Source organism: Podarcis filfolensis (genome assembly GCF_964270895.1).
Source record: "Podarcis filfolensis genome assembly, chromosome: 7".
Classification (NCBI taxonomy): domain Eukaryota; kingdom Metazoa; phylum Chordata; class Lepidosauria; order Squamata; family Lacertidae; genus Podarcis; species Podarcis filfolensis.
Window position 1 is genome coordinate 10,157,738 of NC_139603.1, and position 17,478 is coordinate 10,175,215.

Genomic DNA, 17,478 nt, shown 5'->3' on the forward strand with positions numbered 1-17,478 from the left:
TTAGATTTTCCAATTTTATATAAACACAAAAAGAAAAAGAAAAAGAAAAATATTAAAAACAAATCAATTTCAATAACAATCTTTCAATAACATATTTCTTTGACTTCCTCATACCTCCCCTTCTTGTTTTCTAGTTCAACCTGTTAATTCAGCAAATCCTAATCTCTTAACATTCCTTTTAAAATAAGCCTTATTTTCATTCAACTTTTTTTTAAATAATAACTTAAACAATCTTAGTCCCCATTATCTTTATCATAACAGCTAGAGACCACCAAAACTCAAACCAACATCTTTTCAAAGTTCATTAATTTTATAGTATTTCTGTAAATAGTCCTTAAATTTATTCCAATCTTCTTCTGCTGACTTTTCTCCCTGGTCGCGGATTCTGCCTAATGTATCATCATCTAGAGCACCTATGGACATAGCACCCTTCATAAAGATTTAAATAAAAGTGCCCCTGTCCACAGACTTATGCCCTGGGGGGTTACATCTAATTTTGACTACTGTAACATTCTCTACAATGGAGCTGCCATTGTGTTCAGAAACTTCAGCCTGTTCCATAATGCTGCAGCCACAGTATTGATCAGAGTACTGCTAGTTAGAGGAACTCCCAACAACTTCACTGGCTATTGGTCCATTTCTGGGCAAAATTCAACATGCTTGTTATGATCTACGAAGTCCTTTACTACTTAAGATTCAATTATCTAAAAGACAGTTGTCTCCCACGCACACCTGCCAAGGTTTTTATGGTCAGCAACGTCATGTAAGGGCATGTGCTGCCAACATCTGGAGCACAAGGAATCAAGAGACTTTCTTGGTTGCTGCTCCCAGATTCTGGAACACCTTGCTTAGAGAGACCCAGCTAGCCCTGTTTTTGATGACCTCCCACCAGAAAACAAGTATGTTTTTATTCAGACAGGCATATCACCCATAAGCTGGCTACTTATGGCCATTGTAAAAAAGGTACAATTGACTTAAAGTAGTTTTAATGAAATGCTTTAGTTGCCCTGCTTTTATGCTTCTTACTTTATATTTTGTTCACAATTTGGTGATGGAATGGTGGGATACCAATTTAACAAATCAATATATATAACATTAAAGATGGGAAGCACAAGAAAAGGGGAAGAAGAAGGAAATATATTTCATATCCTCACAAAAATACAATCAGTTACAAATGCATGGAAAACAAGTTATGTGAAGTTTCTTTGTCATAGGGTTAGTACTTGATCCAGCTCACACTCGTTTGTGCCTTCAAGCTAGAAGTTTGGTGTTATGTAATTAAGAACCTAACTACTCTTCCATGCAAATTTGTGTAAGTTGCTTTGTATTTTCAAACTGGGATGTGTGGACTTTGAGGAGAGTATTTAACTTTTCCTGCCCACAATCTCCCATCTCTGCATTGCTACTCCGCCTGGCTTCTTTCTTCCTCGTGGATGCCATGCTAAAACCATGGTTGGAATCAACGATGTGCTGCAATATTTGCTATCAAAGCTTCTGGTGGAAGGTAATGCTCTTGCACAAAGTCATGTCAAGTGATTCAATCTAGAACTAATGTAAAAAATAAATAAAATACATTTGATACCAGAGTTGGATAAACTGTGTCTTCCCAAAGTCTCTTGTTTTCAAAGCCAACTTCTAGCTTGGCTATGTCATGAATACAGGTTGTATTTTTAGTCACATTTCTGCAAAGTAAAACATAAAATATGTATCTCATTTGTATTCTGCAACAACAGAAAAGACTAAACATCCATTTGGAACAACTTTTTATAAATTGAGTATTTTGCCAACATTAAGCAAGAAAACTTTTAGGATATTTTCCCCCCTCATGTGTATGATAATTAAATAAAGATGAACTGCTAAGTGCCAACCTGTTTGTTTTCAAAAACATTTTTTAAAGCAGTTTTATTGTACAACATATATGTGGATCTGTTTCATACACTGCAAAGCAATTATTTTGCTACACAAAAATTTAATTTGTTTTTTAAAAGAGGTGTTATTGCTGAGCCCTTTTTAAATCACTTCTATTTTTTCAATGTTTCAGTCTGATTTGTGATGAATTAACATTTTATTGCTGATCTTTATTTGATTTCATTAGCTGCATTTCTTGATTTTTAATGTAATTTTACATATTTCAACTAAATTACTATTATATGTTTAGCTGGGAAACTGAATATTTTGATGGGAAGGCAATGCATGTAAACAGTGTGGGCCAGTTCATATCAACACAGCCCATGGCCCACCACTAGCATGCAGCCACTGACAGATGCCCCTGAAGGGCAAGTGGCTCTCAATGGGCATGTTGGTGGGTGTAAGGTTCCCCCCCCCAAAAAAAACACAGTTTAGCATTACCAGTATAAACTTCTGAGAGTTTCTGACTTGACTGCTCCTGCTGTCCTCTGCAATCCTAGTACACACCAGAAGAAGAGACTGGAACCATCTGCCTAAACTTTTAATCTGAAAAGTGTTCCCTATTGCATTCAATCTTGGGGAACTCTCCTTTAGATTAAACTCTGGTTAGCAAGCAAACCAGGATAAGAAAAACACAGCTTGATCTGGCTTGTTTTGAACTAGCTAGAGTTTAGACTAACCAGAGTTCTCAAAATTACACCACAGGGATTAAAAAATATAGGCAGATGCTACAGATCCCCCTCTTGTGTGTGAAATGGGAAGGGAGGAGGAAACATTTTTAAAGTTTATTTTATTATTTAATTGCATTTATATCCCACTATTTACTCCAAGGAACTCAAGGTGGAGTTCATTGTTCTCCCCACTCCCCACACACCCCTGTGATGTAGGTTAGGCTGAGAGGCAGTGGCTGGCCTGAGGTCACCCAGTGAGCTTCATGGCTGAGTGGTCTCCTAGGTGCTAGTCCAACACTTTAACCACTACACCACACTGGTTTAGCAAGCCCAAGGTTTGCTGTGGCTCATTTTTGCAGTGCTAAATTTTGATTTAGCATCATATGTGAACTGCCTGAGGTCTGTGGCAGCAACAAAATAAGAATTATTGATTGTAGTTTTTGAAGTGCTTCCTTAAAACAGCCACTTAACAAACAGTACTTTTTACAAGGAATCCAAGCCTCTCCTCTATTGTGGAATTCCATCCTACCCATTTCCTCCTAGGAATGGTTGTATGCTATGTTTTTGCAAGGCAATTCTATGTTTATACAGCATCTGTTTCATGGTGAATACTCCATGTGTTCTTCATCTGGTAATCATAATAACTCTTAGCAATTATGTAACACTTTTGAATACTGTAGTTGACCTGTTGATATTTATCACAGCAGGGCAAAGTTGAATTTTCACAGTTTCTATGGCTTGGAAATACCACATGAGTATTCAGCTTTCGGGTGAAATCGCCACCAGGAGATACTGACATCACCATTTCACCTTACCAGGAAACGAAGCAAGACTCATACCCTATCCCTCTCTGAACCAGAGCAAATGAATCTATATTTATGTGCAACACTTTCCCTCTGAATTGTAAATGCTTCTAAGTGTGCGTACTTACTATATCATATGACAACTTTTTAAAAACGTTGTCAAATAACTGACACTATTTAGCACAACATTTGAGAAGTGCCATCAAGCATTTTAAAAGAAAGAACGAGGAATTCATGCTGGGTTTAGGAGGGAAGATCTTCACTGACCTGCCCCTGGATATCCGTGGATGTGAAATTTCTACTGTGTCTTCAAGTCTCCTCCACTTAATGGTTCTTTCTGTGTCCACGTTATCTCTTTGGTCACTTCCACTGTTGTCCTTTTAGGATGCATCAGATTGTCAAATTCATTTATTTATTCATTTAAAAACATAAATTTTATTCACTATTACAAGGCTTGCAAGAAGACGTATTAACATATAATATAAACACATTTGCTTGTTTTTGTTTAAACTTAGGAATAGCATCTCAAGAAAGCTAACACTGCAAAAAAAATGCATTTGAAAACACGTTTGCACTTTATTGTTGTTTATGTATTAATTAATGTGTCCTTTAGTAAAAATATAATAATACTTCTATGCCACATGCCTCTCTCCACCCTCATCTCCCCACAACCCCAGTGTGGACTTTGATAGAATAAACGTTTCCCCAACCCTGAAGTACACACTGTGCTCAGTAGGCCATATTCCCAGATAAATGTGTGACTGCACTCAATTCAATTGTTGTGCAATTCAGTTGTTGTGGATCCCATAGGAAGTGCCACAATATAACAATGTTTCACGCGGAAGGCGTGTTCACCAGTGATTTGACCACATGATTTTGGATAATCCAGTGACATATCTATATGAAAGCAACTGCACTAGAATTTCAGGGTCCCTGTGGAAATGCTAGATAGGGTCACCCCCAGGGTCACATGGAAACAGTTTTTCAGAAGTGCTCACATGGAGCCATTACATTAGAATCACTCCTTTTCCTGTACAGTGGTACCTTGGGTTACAAACTTAATTCGTTCCAGAGGTCTGTTCTTAACCCAAAACCATTCTTAACCTGAGGTGAGCTTTGCTAATGGGGCCTCCCGCTGCCGCTGTGCCGCCAACGCGTGATTTCCGTTCTTATCCTGGGTCAAAGTTCTCAACTCGAGGTACTACTTCCTGGTTAGCAGAGTTTGTAAGCAGAAGCATTTGTACCACTGTACTAATTTCACATATGTCTAAGGAACAATGTCTACTGAAGTCACTGGAGTTATGAGTTATTGGGTGCTGAACTGCAGAACCCACAGCAGCACTGCAAACCTATGCATGTCAATTCAGAAGTAGGAGCCATAGAGGTCAATGGTCTTGCTCTCAGATAAGCATAAAGGATTACAGCCTAAGGCACCAATATGCAACAAAATTTACTTTATCTGGTTTCTTTTAAGCACATAGATCATGCAAATGGAAAGTTATATCCAACTAAGTTCTATGCAGAGTAAAGGTAAAGGGACCCCTGACCATTAGGTCCAGTCGTGGCCGACTCTGGGGTTGCGGTGCTCATCTCTCTTTACTGGCCGAGGGAGCCGGTGTACAGCTTCCGGGTCATGTGGCCAGTATGACTAAGCCGCTTCTGGTGAACCAGAGCAGCGCACGGAAACGCCGTTTACCTTCCCGCCAGAGCGGTACCTATTTATCTACTTGCGCCTGATGTGCTTTCAAACTGCTAGGTTGGCAGGAGCAGGGACCGAGCAACAGGACCTCACCCCGTCACAGGGATTCGAACCGCCGACCTTCTGATCAGCAAGTCCTAGGCTCTGTGGTTTAACCCACAGCGCCACCCGCGTCCCTCTATGCAGAGTAGACTCATTCAAATTAATGGAACTATGTTTGTCATATCTATTTATTTCCATAGATCTACTCTGAGTAGGACTAGCACTGGCTACAAATACAAGTTTAGGCACATGCTGAAGCAGTTCTGTTCTCCCACCCCATTTCTTTAAACTTAAAAGTATTAATTCTGTCATAATGAATCCCCCTCTACTTTTTCTCATCTTATTGTCTGAAACTTCAAAGAAAATACTCACAGGGTTACAGGCCTCTCTACATCCTGCTTTACCTGAAAATATGCAACATACTTCATAAAAGATAGGCCAATCCAAATTGGTAACTTATTTACTGGCAGACTTAAAATATAACACATTCCAGTACATGGAACTGCACATCTGCAAAAAGTGTAACAGCAAATTTCCAGGAAAAGGAAAGATAAACCTCTCAAACATCTTAACCCTATCATTAAAAAGGTGGCTGATACACACATGCCCAGAGAAAGTGAACACTCCATAGCCAATAGATTTGGATCTGTTTTTGCAGACCCATGGATAATCAAGAGTTTTTATAGGCCTATAAATTGCAACATCAAGAGGGTCAGGAACTATCCCAACCTGTGCAATATGGGAAAATAGGGAAATCCTGGAGCCAAAATCAATTGTTTGTTTTTCTTGTGGCAATTATGTCAGGTTACATATCTTTAGACGTCAAACATTCCTTCTTGAACTTCGGAACTTACCCCACAATGCACCATGCTTCAAGAGATTTAATTCTACATAGACAGTGCAGACATAAGGATAAGGAACAAGAAACGTATCACCACGCATGAATCTCAAGTCTGACACTTTTTCCCATTGGTTTAAATCTGATCAGTACAGTTAAGGCTCAGCAGTTCAGCAGCACACTGGAGTAAAAGGAAGGTTGCAAAAATTACGGTGTCATTCCTGGTTCAGTTTGGCTGCAGGGAAGACAGGAATGGAATGCTACTGCCTACCTCTGATAGCCACATGCTCAACAAGTAAGCATCCTAGTGCGTGGTGAGAAAATTGTCATCACTTCGCTCTTCCTTGGTCCTGCTGTCACTGCACTACCCAGAGTTAAGCCATGGTTTGGGCTTAAGGTTACATCTAAACCCAGTTTCATGGTTTGTCTTGCTCCAGACAAATGCACTGCATCCAATGTTTGTTTTTACATTGCGTGGACAGGCGGAGTCCCCAGATCCTGAGCGGTCCCCCCCGTCATGTGGAATAACGACTCAAGACAACGTGCTATGGGATTAAATTGGCCACAACTTTATTAAATTTCAAATGTGGGTAGACCTTGGCTCAGGCATTGGGCATTCTCCCTCCCCAGTCCCCAGCCAGGGACCTAGGGAGCATCAGGGTTATCCAGTGGGGGGGGGATGGGCTGGCTCTGGAGAACATATGTTCAAGCAGAGATAGCCGCCCCCATTACGCCGCCACCACAGGGGAGAGCAATGACGACCGTTCGGTGTACGGTCAAAGCCTCCCTTCAGAAACCCCTTTAACAGGGAACCCTGGTATGGAGCCAAGTGAGGATTCCCAGGTAAGATCCTTCCTCTATTGTGTGGGCAGGTAATCCCTCCCCTACCTGGCCTGGTCTCCTTGGCAACGCTTCCCCCAGGTAGGATTGGACAACTGACTGAGGTAGGCGGAGACCTCCAGGTATCCCACCTGAGGGAAGGCAAAGCCAAGCCTATGCTGATGGAGCCGCTCCAGATCCAGGGGCTGCGTGCGTCCACGCAAAGGGCGCCCCCCGTTTTAAGCGGGGGGCGGTCATTACTGCACGTGGATTGTTTTGAGAGAAACAAACTATGAGGCTGGGCTGAGACCTAAGGTTAATCCAAACAATAGCTTAGCTCTAGATAGCGTGGTGGTGGCAGGAGCAAACAGCCATGATTTTCTCACTGTACACCTGTACACTTGCTCATCCATGCTGAACTACCCTTTGGCTTAGCGTTATGTGCAGAAGCTAGTAGGGAAAAGAGAAAACACTAATGTATCTGAGTGCAGAATTGGAGGCACCGTGGAGCTTTACACAAAAAGCTTTATGGATACAATGCTGTACAGTGGTACCTCTGGTTACAAATTTACTTCATTCTGGAGGTCCGTTCTTAACCTGAATCTGTTCTTAACCTGAGGTACCACTTTAGCTAATGGGGCCTCCCGCTACCACCATGCCGCCAGCGCGCGATTTCTGTTTTCATCCTGGGCCAAAGTTCTTAACCCGAGGCCCACACTGGAAGAATGGCAGATGAAGGTGATAGACTACATGGGCTTGGCAGAAATGACGAGCAGAATCCGAAACCAGGGAAGAGAAGCAGCGCAAGAAGAATGGAAAAAATTCAAAGACTATTTAAAGAAATATTACAAAATTAATGAAAGTTAGAATGATGTTGGACTGGAAAGTAAATGGTTACTATTAGCTATGGTTAAGACAAGGAGAATAAGGAAGACTAGTCTAAATTTAAATTAAAATAAGGGAAGATTTGCTGAGCAATCGATAAGAATTTGGAATACAGAAAAGGGAGGCATGAGGAAGTCGGGGAAGAAAGGTATAAGAAATTAGGATATGAAATGGTACATGTTTTTTGTTTTGTTTTTGTCTTTGTATGTTTATGTATGTTGTGTTTATATGGAAAAAATAAAAATATTATAAAAAAAAAAAAAACCAAAGTTCTTAACCCGAGGTACTACTTCCGGGTTAGCGGAGTCTGTAACCCGAAGTGTTTGTAACCCGAGGTGTTTGTAACCCAAGGTACCACTGTATTGCAGCATGATAACAGATATAGCACCACAACTTGCAGACCAAATATTTTCTACACTCGAGCAGAGATAACAGGTAAATTTAAGGATAAGAAAATAAGTCTACTGAATCTGCATATCTTATGAATATCTTATCTCATTCTTCAATGTTAAAAAAAATCAGACTTAAGAAATCAAGCTTAATAATCTAAGGCTCTATGTACTTTATAGCAAGTTTTGAAAAGAAGCTGGGGTGAGGACTGGTGTATTAAACACTAAACCACCACTAGCTGAAGGTCAGTAAATCCCATGTTTAAAACCACTATTGTCTCCACACCACTCCTTTTGTCTCTGCTTGGAAAAGGAGGTGGAGGACAAATAGAACACTTCTGGGAACTGCTTTTGATCCAGGGCTGCCAGTTGCAAATTCTTGATCTAAGGGCTATATAAGTTGTAAGTTAGTTGGCATCTGTCTGTCTCAGGAGACAGAAAAACAACAAAGCAGAGAGTGTGAAAAGGTGATTCTGAGCAAAGATGCCATTCTTTGGTACAGATAGGAGAAAGCTTAGAGTGGCAAAAAGGAGAATAGGCATTTTTTAGGCAACTGACTGATGGCTGGGTGGAGACTGCTTCATAAACAGAAATTTACTACCTGGATATTATGTAGGAAACTGACATATTACTGCAGTAAATTACCATAGGCAAATAATGTGAAAAATCTCTCTGATTATTTGCATAAGTATTTTCACTTCACTGAAAAGTGATGTTGCATGTTTGGGAGATTTGCTCAAAAATACTTACGGAATTCAACAGGATTTTCAAAATGCATACCTCATATTGTAGCAGAAGTATGCTTTCTATCTTTTCAAAATGCTGCATTCTTACTTCCAATCAAAATTATACCCAGCTTGCACGAGTTTAACCTTTTTCCAGTTCTCACCAGCTTGCGCTTGATTATCAAGCCTTCCCAATTAGATGCCCCTTTAATATTTCACTAGTGCTGATAATTCATATCTTCTCAGCTTCTTAATGTTGTTGTTTATTCTTGTTTCCCATTTGCCTGATTACCAGCTTATTAGTGCACACATTCGTTCACGTCCTAGTACAAATGCACATTGTTCTAATTCAAATGCTTTCTGGCTTCCAACTGCTTGTCCCTGTTCCCCATCAGAAAGTACTGTATCTAGTGCACACTTCTTCATCCCTGTCCCTGATAAGCACATGTGTGTCTATTTCACTGCCTACACATTCAATGGCAGCCTACCACCAATAAGTGTTTCTCTTGTGATTTTGTGAAGTAAGACTCTTCTGTGTTACTCTTCTGTATGTCAGACGGGTTGTGTAAAATCCTTTTCTAGATTAGCCTCATGATTACCGTATTTATTTTTATTAACAGATTTATAACCACCCCCACCGTCAACACGTGTTCCTTAGACAACTTACACTGATAAAAGGATACATGGAAATATTATCAAGTGTTCAGTAGTAAATGGGCATAGATCATTAAGGTTTCCAAGTATTACTCGAATAGCATCCTGGAAGAATTGAAGGAAATTCTGATACTTTATTAGTGCTTACAAATTTATGATATTAAATACAGTGTAATAGACTGGACTAGCCAGAGTTCTTGTGATAAGGTTGTTATTATGTTTTATCAACCTAACTTCTAGATCTTCTGATACTTATCCTCAACCTTCCAGGTGTTGCTAAACTACAACAACTCCCATTATCCCATGCTGGCTGAAGCTGATGGAAGCTGGGAGTCCAACAACATCTGCACAACCACAGGTTCCTCTGCAGTTGACTTTATTACATCTTCTTCTGATCAAGCAAAAGGATAAAAAAAGTTTGATGCACCAGTTTCATCTCTATGCTCCCAGTTTCATCTCTGTATTCTGCATAAGTAACACACTGAGCCCATTATACACTGCTTAATAAAAAGAATACAATAATTTAAAGAAATTATTGTAGGATTGGCATATTGCAGACTTGGCTTTACAAGGACTTCCAGGTAAAAGGGGTGGTGGTGGATTTCAAGAGTTCAGTAGGGAACCATAAGCCAGTCAGAAATGAAGCTTAGTACCATGCAATACAAACATACCATGAGAACAGAAAAATCATAATTGGGACCATACAAGGAAATGTACTACTCCCTCTTACACAAGACAAAGCTGTGTTTTTTGCAAGTATTCCTCCCAGCAAACAGGAAACTCCCAAACAAGCATTCACTGTGAGGTTCGAAGCTATCTGAATGGAACTTGAACTTTAAGTGAGTTCTGTTTTCCCAAAGCAGAGGACAAAGTCTAAATTCCACATCTATCACATGACCCTTTCTGAGATAAATCTGCTTCATATCTTACCTGTAGTTCTTCATCGACAATACTTTCATGAAAATCAATATTAACACTGTAAAACAAACATAACAGAATTTAACTGCAGAAATCAAATGCAAATGGACATTTAAAACAATTGCAATTACTGTAGTTTAGGCTAAAGATCGGGACGCGGGTGGCGCTGTGGGTAAAACCTCAGCGCCTAGGACTTGCCAATTGTCAGGTCGGCGGTTCAAATCCCCGCGGCGGGGTGCGCTCCCGTTGCTTGGTCCCAGCGCCTGCCCACCTAGCAGTTCGAAAGCACCCCTGGGTGCAAGTAGATAAATAGGGACCACTTAATAGCAGGAAGGTAAACGGCGTTTCCGTGTGCTGCGCTGGCTTGACAGATGCAGCTTGTCACGCTGGCCACGTGACCCGGAAGTGTCTGCGGACAGCGCTGGCTCCCGGCCTCTAGTGTGAGATGAGCGCACAACCCTAGAGTCTGTCAAGACTGGCCCGTACGGGCAGGGGTACCTTTACCTTTACCTAGACTAAAGATCTAACTGCTCATATATTCTCCTTTCCCCTCCAACGTGGCTTCAAGGATGTGATCAGAATTTTCTTGTTATATCTGCACTGGGGGGAACTCTGGCTGATTTAAATAATGGTTTTGTTCAAATGAACCAGGGTCAATCCAGAACATTCTGATATTTATAGTATAGTTATAGTAATAATAGCAACAGCAGCTTGTTACAGTATTTGCCGGGTGTTCAGTGTGCTTCACATCACTGGCGGAGGAAGGGGGTATGATCCGTCCCAGGTGTCATTCCTGAGGGGGGGGTGACATCGCTGCGCCGCCCCCTGAGACGCTCGCCCCACCCTCGCAGGTGGCTAGCCCTACCCTCGGGTGCACAGCATGTGCGCCGCTCCGGGTGCCAGAGCAGCTAGCTCTGCCTCTGCTTCACATAACTTCTCTCAGTTATCCTTACAACAAGCCTGTAAGGCAGACCAGTGTTATTAGCTTCACATTGCAGATATGCAGAGGGATGAGAGTGACAGATGGCTTACCTAAGTGAGTTCAGAGATAAAGTTATAGCTTATTCTCTGGGTCATTATGATAAACTAGCTTTAGGTAAAGTATCTGTAATATTCTAATACAATTTTTGATTTTAACAAGTCTCAACCTAACTTCTTTTGAGATGCTGAGCCTATCTTTTATTTCTGCTTCTTAATTTGAACAATTCCTCAATACTGTGAAGAGTGAAGGCTTTCAGTTAACTGTCTTGTCATACTTACCTCATAGAGTTGCCATATTTGATCTTGAATTTGTAGACATTTGCTCCTGCATGAAAAAACCTTGTCTCAGGCACTGGATATGTGAATGGTTTTAAAGATGAGTGTTCAGAAAACCGGCCTCCTTAAAAGAAGAAGAAGAAACACTATGTTAAAACAAATCTTATCACACCAATTCCATTGTTTGTGGCAAGGCAACCAAAGTGTTATGAACTGGCCTAGTTTTAGAAATTTGTCCGGAAGTGTTATGCACAAGTTGATGCTTTATGGGTTCAGCAAATATATTAAAATACAGCAGTTCAGTTTTTGTATGAGGCCAAAATATATGCTGGGATGATTCTCAAAAGTGCAGTTGGAAAGCTTAAAATATGCAGTAATCTTTCCTCAACATGTAGCTCGTAAGAACTATTGCTAGTTTTCAAGCCCAGAAGTTTATTTTTCTTTCCAACGATTGCACTTTTCAGAAAGCATTACTGCAGGAGTTTGCAACAAAGTGGTAAATTAATATGAATGCAAAACTAAGCTGATCCATTATTCTCTTAACCTTGCTGGTTCTTGGATCATTAGAGATGACAGTATGTTCTTAATAGATTTTAAAGTAATGGCCTGGTTATGAAGATAAGCACTTCTTATTAAGTCATGTTGTGATCCATGCGTAAGCCATAATGCTATAGAATACAGATTAACCTTCAATTTACTAGGAATCTCATGTAATCGTGCTATTTTATGCCATCACTGCTTCAGTATTTGATATTATAGCCAAAGAGAATTCATTTGTAAAGCAAAATGCAAACATCAACTGAGCAGTGCCACTAAAATAACAGCACTTTCTCAAACTATTAATTTATTACAGCACAAGGGTAGCACAAGCACAAGTCAGTTTATAAATTTTGCAAAACAGGATGTTACTTGGACACTTAAGAAATTTTGTCCGGATGGTGGTAAAATTAGTTTGAGCACTTAGAAAAAGCCCTGCATCAATACAAACAGGTGGGATGGATCATGGTATTTTATACTGGATACTAATTGCATCCCTTTTTTTTACATATACCGTATTTCACGTATGACAAGTCAGTGTTTTGTGGTGGACAGCTTCCAAATTATAGATGTGAGACAAGGAACGATTTATTGCTGTTTGGCAGAATATTTGCACCAAAATGATTCTCCTTCACAAATGCAACTATTTATTTCAGAATATACTCATGTTGAGCTGCATCAAAAGTACCAAATGATTACAAACAATTTCATCTGGATTTTATTTTCCTCCCAAAGCAGGGAGGAAAAAAGAGAGTCAGGTGGTTCAGAGTTCTGAACCATAAAATTATACATTGCTTGAAGCATAACAACTATATCACTTGATTAGTCTGATCAAGTTCTGGGTAAATCTCATTATAAATTTAGGAACCACTGGTCTCTCAAACAACACAATTCCAGACAATACAATTCCAGCTGTTACAAGCAATCTATGGGGGGACGGGGGACGGGACTGATTTACATTTTTTGTCTGATCAACCGGAATTCCTTATTTATTTATTTATTTATTTAATGTCATTTTCTCATTGGAAAGAAAGGAAAGCGCTTTCCCATGATTTCCCTGCCAAAAAGACACACAGAGCTCATCTCTCATATTCTGGCAGTTGTCGGAATAGAAATAGCCATATACATCCCACAGTTGCATGTTGGTACAAGTGAATGTGAGGTCATTGTGTCATTAATAAACTGACCCACAAAATAATTTTTCTAAAAATATGGCAAAACCAGACTCCTGGTAACTTTTCACACTTGAACAACACTTTGTCCAAAGGCTGCCACATCTAAAAAGTTGTTGCTTCCACTTGCATATGCCATATTAATCCTACCTGTTTTCTTAAATTCAATTTTCTTTCTCTCTTTCACACACATACCTAAAATACTCTCTCACTCACATACTTTTCCCAGGTTTTAACTCTACTGACTGTACTTCTGCTCACAAATCCTAACATTAATAAAAATTCAAGGTTATATATCTGGGCAATGTTTCTGAAAAATCATCAAATTGATTTTTTTAATTGCTATTAAGTTATACCAAACGCACCCTCCAAGTCCCAGCCTGCTGTATTTCTGCTGAACCTCTTTGACCCATTACGCTGCAGGGACAGATGTTATTCCTCATTCTACATGGATTACGAGTACAGTTTTTAATTCCTGCCTCCGTCACAAATTCTTTAATCCTACCATCAACCACTCAGAACATCCTATGGGGAAGCCTGGATGGTACTGCAGATTTTTGCATGTGTTACAGCTGCTCTGCAATGCAATGCCCAGTGCAGCAGTAGTACAGCAGACAAAAAGCAAGCAGAAACTGCTTGGCTGGAGCTGGAGCAAGGATGAGAACGCCCTCTCCTGGCAAACTGCAGTCTCTGTTTTCTCTCTTCTAAGCCAAACAGGGAGATAAACACAGAAGAGGGCATTCTAATGAAGCTGAACCCCTACATGAACTCCAATGTGAGACAGCCGTCTTACATTTCTAAGAATCATTTCAAAATAAAACAATTGGAAATATTTACAAATGCTTATTTTTGTGTCCTGAGGGCATAATGAAGTCACATAAATAAATAAAAATGTCTGCCTTACTACTGCATCCAATCGTTGGTCAGCACTGTTTACCACACTAGTTGACAGCGGTTCTACAGGGTTTCAAACATGGGTGCCCTACCCAGGAGTTATCAGGGACTGAGAACATGCAAATCATGTGCTCTGTTCTGGGCTACAGTCCATCCCTTCTTTATATCCTTGTCTATGTCCAGACTAGGCTCTCAAAGCCGCTTACAGATAAATATCATAATGAAAGAAGAATTGCACGAATCATCAACAATATCTGCTTTGTCTAGCAGTAGGCTCTCCAGAGCCCCAGGCACAGGTTTCTGCCAGCCCTGTTACCCAAGATCTTTGAACTAGAGGTGTCTGGAACTGAAACTGAATAAAATAAAAACACCACAAAACTGAATCCAAAGCATGTGACTCTGAGCTATGGAGTCTTCTGTTAACCAAGGATGCCGCAAACTATAGACAAATCAGGATGTGTTCTTTAAAGGCCATTTCTTACAGAGCTATGGGAAGGAAGGGGTTACATTTGTCACTATAAATGGGCTCCTAGTGCAGACTTGGAAACTGATCTTCCTCATCAGCTAGGCCTTTTTGACCAGGTTTGTGGTTGTATGTACTGTAGAGTAGTAAAAGAGATAGTAAGAGTAGTAAAAGAGATAGCCCCAGGCTTTTAAATAGTGAATCCTTTGAGATAGTTGAATTTTAGATCTGCTATACAGTATGTTTTTAGGGATGCTGTATATTTTTCTGTGCTGTTTTACTCTCTACTGATGAAATCTGTATGCTGAAATTAGTTTACTGTTTTTAATTCTGTGGTTATTATTGTAAAATAATGTTTTATTGTCTATAAGCCACCCAGAGGACACTGTTATGGGGCAGCATGTAAATTCTGCCAATATAAAAAGAAAGTCAATAAACAAGCAATCCTAGGAACTGAAGTTCTATGAGTGACTGAATCTAGGCATCATCGAAAGAAAAAAAGACTTTGCACTAAATTACAATCCTATGATTCTTAGAGAGAGCACAACAGTTAACTGGCATGAAAGCACTTAAAGTTTGCAATGAAGATATAAGAATATAAGAATAGGCCTGCTGGATCACGCTGTAGCCTTTGCCTTGCTACCTTGGGATCCAAGGGCCACGCCAACCCCGGGTCGCGGAGAGTAACAAAGGTTCCAAGGAAACGTAAGTTCGAAGAAAAGAGGTTTATTTGCTGCACACAGGCAACCAGCAGAATAACTTCTGAAAACTGGCTGCGTCACATAACTTCAGGCAACAACATTTATACTTTCTCCCCCCACCCTGGTTCCCCATACATTGTTGCATATGGCTCGTGTATGGCTCGTGATCAGCTCGTGTGCCTGCTCCTGATTGGTTTAGGGGGGCATGGGTGCCTTGTGTTCAGAGGTGGTGTGATGTGGGGTGACAGTTAGGCCATGGCCTCATTTCCTTATTAGGGCAAGAGAACCGTTAGGGAGAGCAATAACTTTTCCCTCCAAAATGTTGCAACTCACTTAGCACTGCCAAAACAATATAAGCAAACATTCTATAAGTAATATAAGTGGACACTATAAGTAAAGGCTCTATAAGCAATCAGCTCCCTACAATCCCTCCTCTTCTTCTGGATCGCCATTTGGCGCATCCATAGGCACACTGTGATACCCTCGCATGAAAGCAATCACCTTTGGACCTAGGAGCTGAGATGTAACACGGTGTACCATTTGTTGCAAACACTGTAACAAGCAGGGAGTACAGAAGCAGAGAAGCAATAAGATTAAAACAGGTCCAGCAATTAAAACCATAACATGACGAAGCCAGCTGCCATCAGGCAGCCAGGAGTACAACCATCCCCAGGGATCCCCAGTATCAGAGGGCTCCAAGGGATTTTGAGCCACCATTTGTTCCATCTGATCTATGGTTGCAGAAATGTTTACTGATTGGTCAGAAATGTACATACAGCAATGCGAATGAATTAGTGCACAAACCCCTCCTTTAGACGCAAGAATAATATCCAAAGCATATCGGTTCTGGAGAGATACTTCTCTCAGATTAGATAGTTCCTCATTGATAAGTCTCAAGGATTTAATAGTGGAATTGAACAGGGCCTCAGTCCAATTTGCAAGCCTGTGCAAATCACGGTAGTTCATGGCAGAACCAAAAGAGGGTAAAATGCCTCTAGAGATGGCAGTGTTGGTATAGCGAGTAATAGGTGATTTTACTTCCCTTTTGTTGCGTAAACGGACCGCTGGGAGTTTGTTCATTTTATACACCAGGGGTATGACTACCCCCAAAGTGCAGGTCCCAGAGAAGGCAACAGGGATTTCTTTATAGGCCCTTGTGCCACAAAATAACCACAAATCAGGTTGGAGCAGGGATGTGGATCTCCTGCGCCTTTTCATCCAAGTGAACCATCCGCTAAAATTCTCCCCCCTTCTGGCGGCCACAGAATCATTACATAGGGCCTGCATCTCTTGAGGTGCTTTGGTGCAAGGGGCCGAATGGTTCCAGGCTGCTGTGGTATTAACATAGTTGTAGGTGCGGTTGCAAAATGGGTATTTTCCCAAAAAGGGGCCAGATTTAGAATTAAACACAAAGCAATGTGATGCTTGCTCTGCCAAAGAAAGAAATACAGGGGGCGAACTTGTTCGTCTGTTTTGTAAAGTATTATTAACATAATAGGAAGCGTTTATCGGGAGCCCATGTAGTAGCAAGCCAGGTCTTTTGGACTGTGGGGGAATGTGCATACATACCCAGCACTCAGAAAGATTGAGGGCAGATGCAAAACGGTTTATATCCCCAATGTATGTATTGTTTTTCCAAATTTGATGGTAGGGCTCTGACCGTCCGGTCTTCCGTATAGGTGTATCATCTCCCAGACCCAACCCAAGTAGGGCCAGTAACAGGAGGGTCAAGGGAATGGGGGCTGACCTTTTCCTCCCACAAAACCGGTGACGCTCATGCCAACAGAAATAAACAAACATCCAAATGACCAGGGCAAGAAGAAGCCCTCCTATCCACCATTCCCATTGCCTCCACAAGTCAAACATTGTGGAAAATATTCTAAGAATTGGGCCCCAAACTGTAACAGTATTGACCAGAAACTCCAGGAGGGTGTACGTGGCTCAAATGACCTGGCGGGAGAGATTCTCTAGGTTGGAGGAGTGGGGAGGGAAAATAGCAAGCCGCACACCCACAAGAAAAGACTGCCACCCGTATCTTACTTGAAAAGGGAGACAAAATCTCCACAGGGGAATCTCTGCTCCAAACTACAGCTATACAGCACC

General features: G+C 40.8%; 1 protein-coding gene and 1 long non-coding RNA gene across 31 annotated transcripts in view; one reads left to right on the forward strand and one right to left on the reverse strand.

Moving 5' to 3' along the window:
* MAJIN (membrane anchored junction protein) overlaps positions 1-17,478 on the reverse strand; it is a 180,150-nt gene that overhangs the window by 4,397 nt on the left and 158,275 nt on the right. For 13 of the 30 annotated variants that reach the window (XM_083624749.1, XM_083624743.1, XM_083624735.1 and 10 more), the window contains 7 exons: positions 11,612-11,729; positions 10,364-10,409; positions 9,463-9,538; positions 5,978-6,103; positions 5,496-5,527; positions 3,650-3,759; positions 1,574-1,682 (listed from right to left, as the gene is read on the reverse strand). In XM_083624749.1, the coding sequence (XP_083480875.1) occupies positions 1,574-1,682; positions 3,650-3,759; positions 5,496-5,527; positions 5,978-6,103; positions 9,463-9,538; positions 10,364-10,409; positions 11,612-11,729 (617 nt within the window). Of the gene's footprint in view, positions 1-1,573; positions 1,683-3,649; positions 3,760-5,495; positions 5,528-5,977; positions 6,104-9,462; positions 9,539-10,363; positions 10,410-11,611; positions 11,733-14,221; positions 15,091-17,478 lie in introns of those variants that run through there. The other 17 variants (XM_083624727.1, XM_083624750.1, XM_083624728.1 and 14 more) reach the window with 6 other exon arrangements.
* On the forward strand, positions 413-9,965 carry LOC310767649. The gene is made up of 2 exons (XR_014551005.1): positions 413-899; positions 9,704-9,965. It is a non-coding gene; the product is annotated as an uncharacterized lncRNA (long non-coding RNA).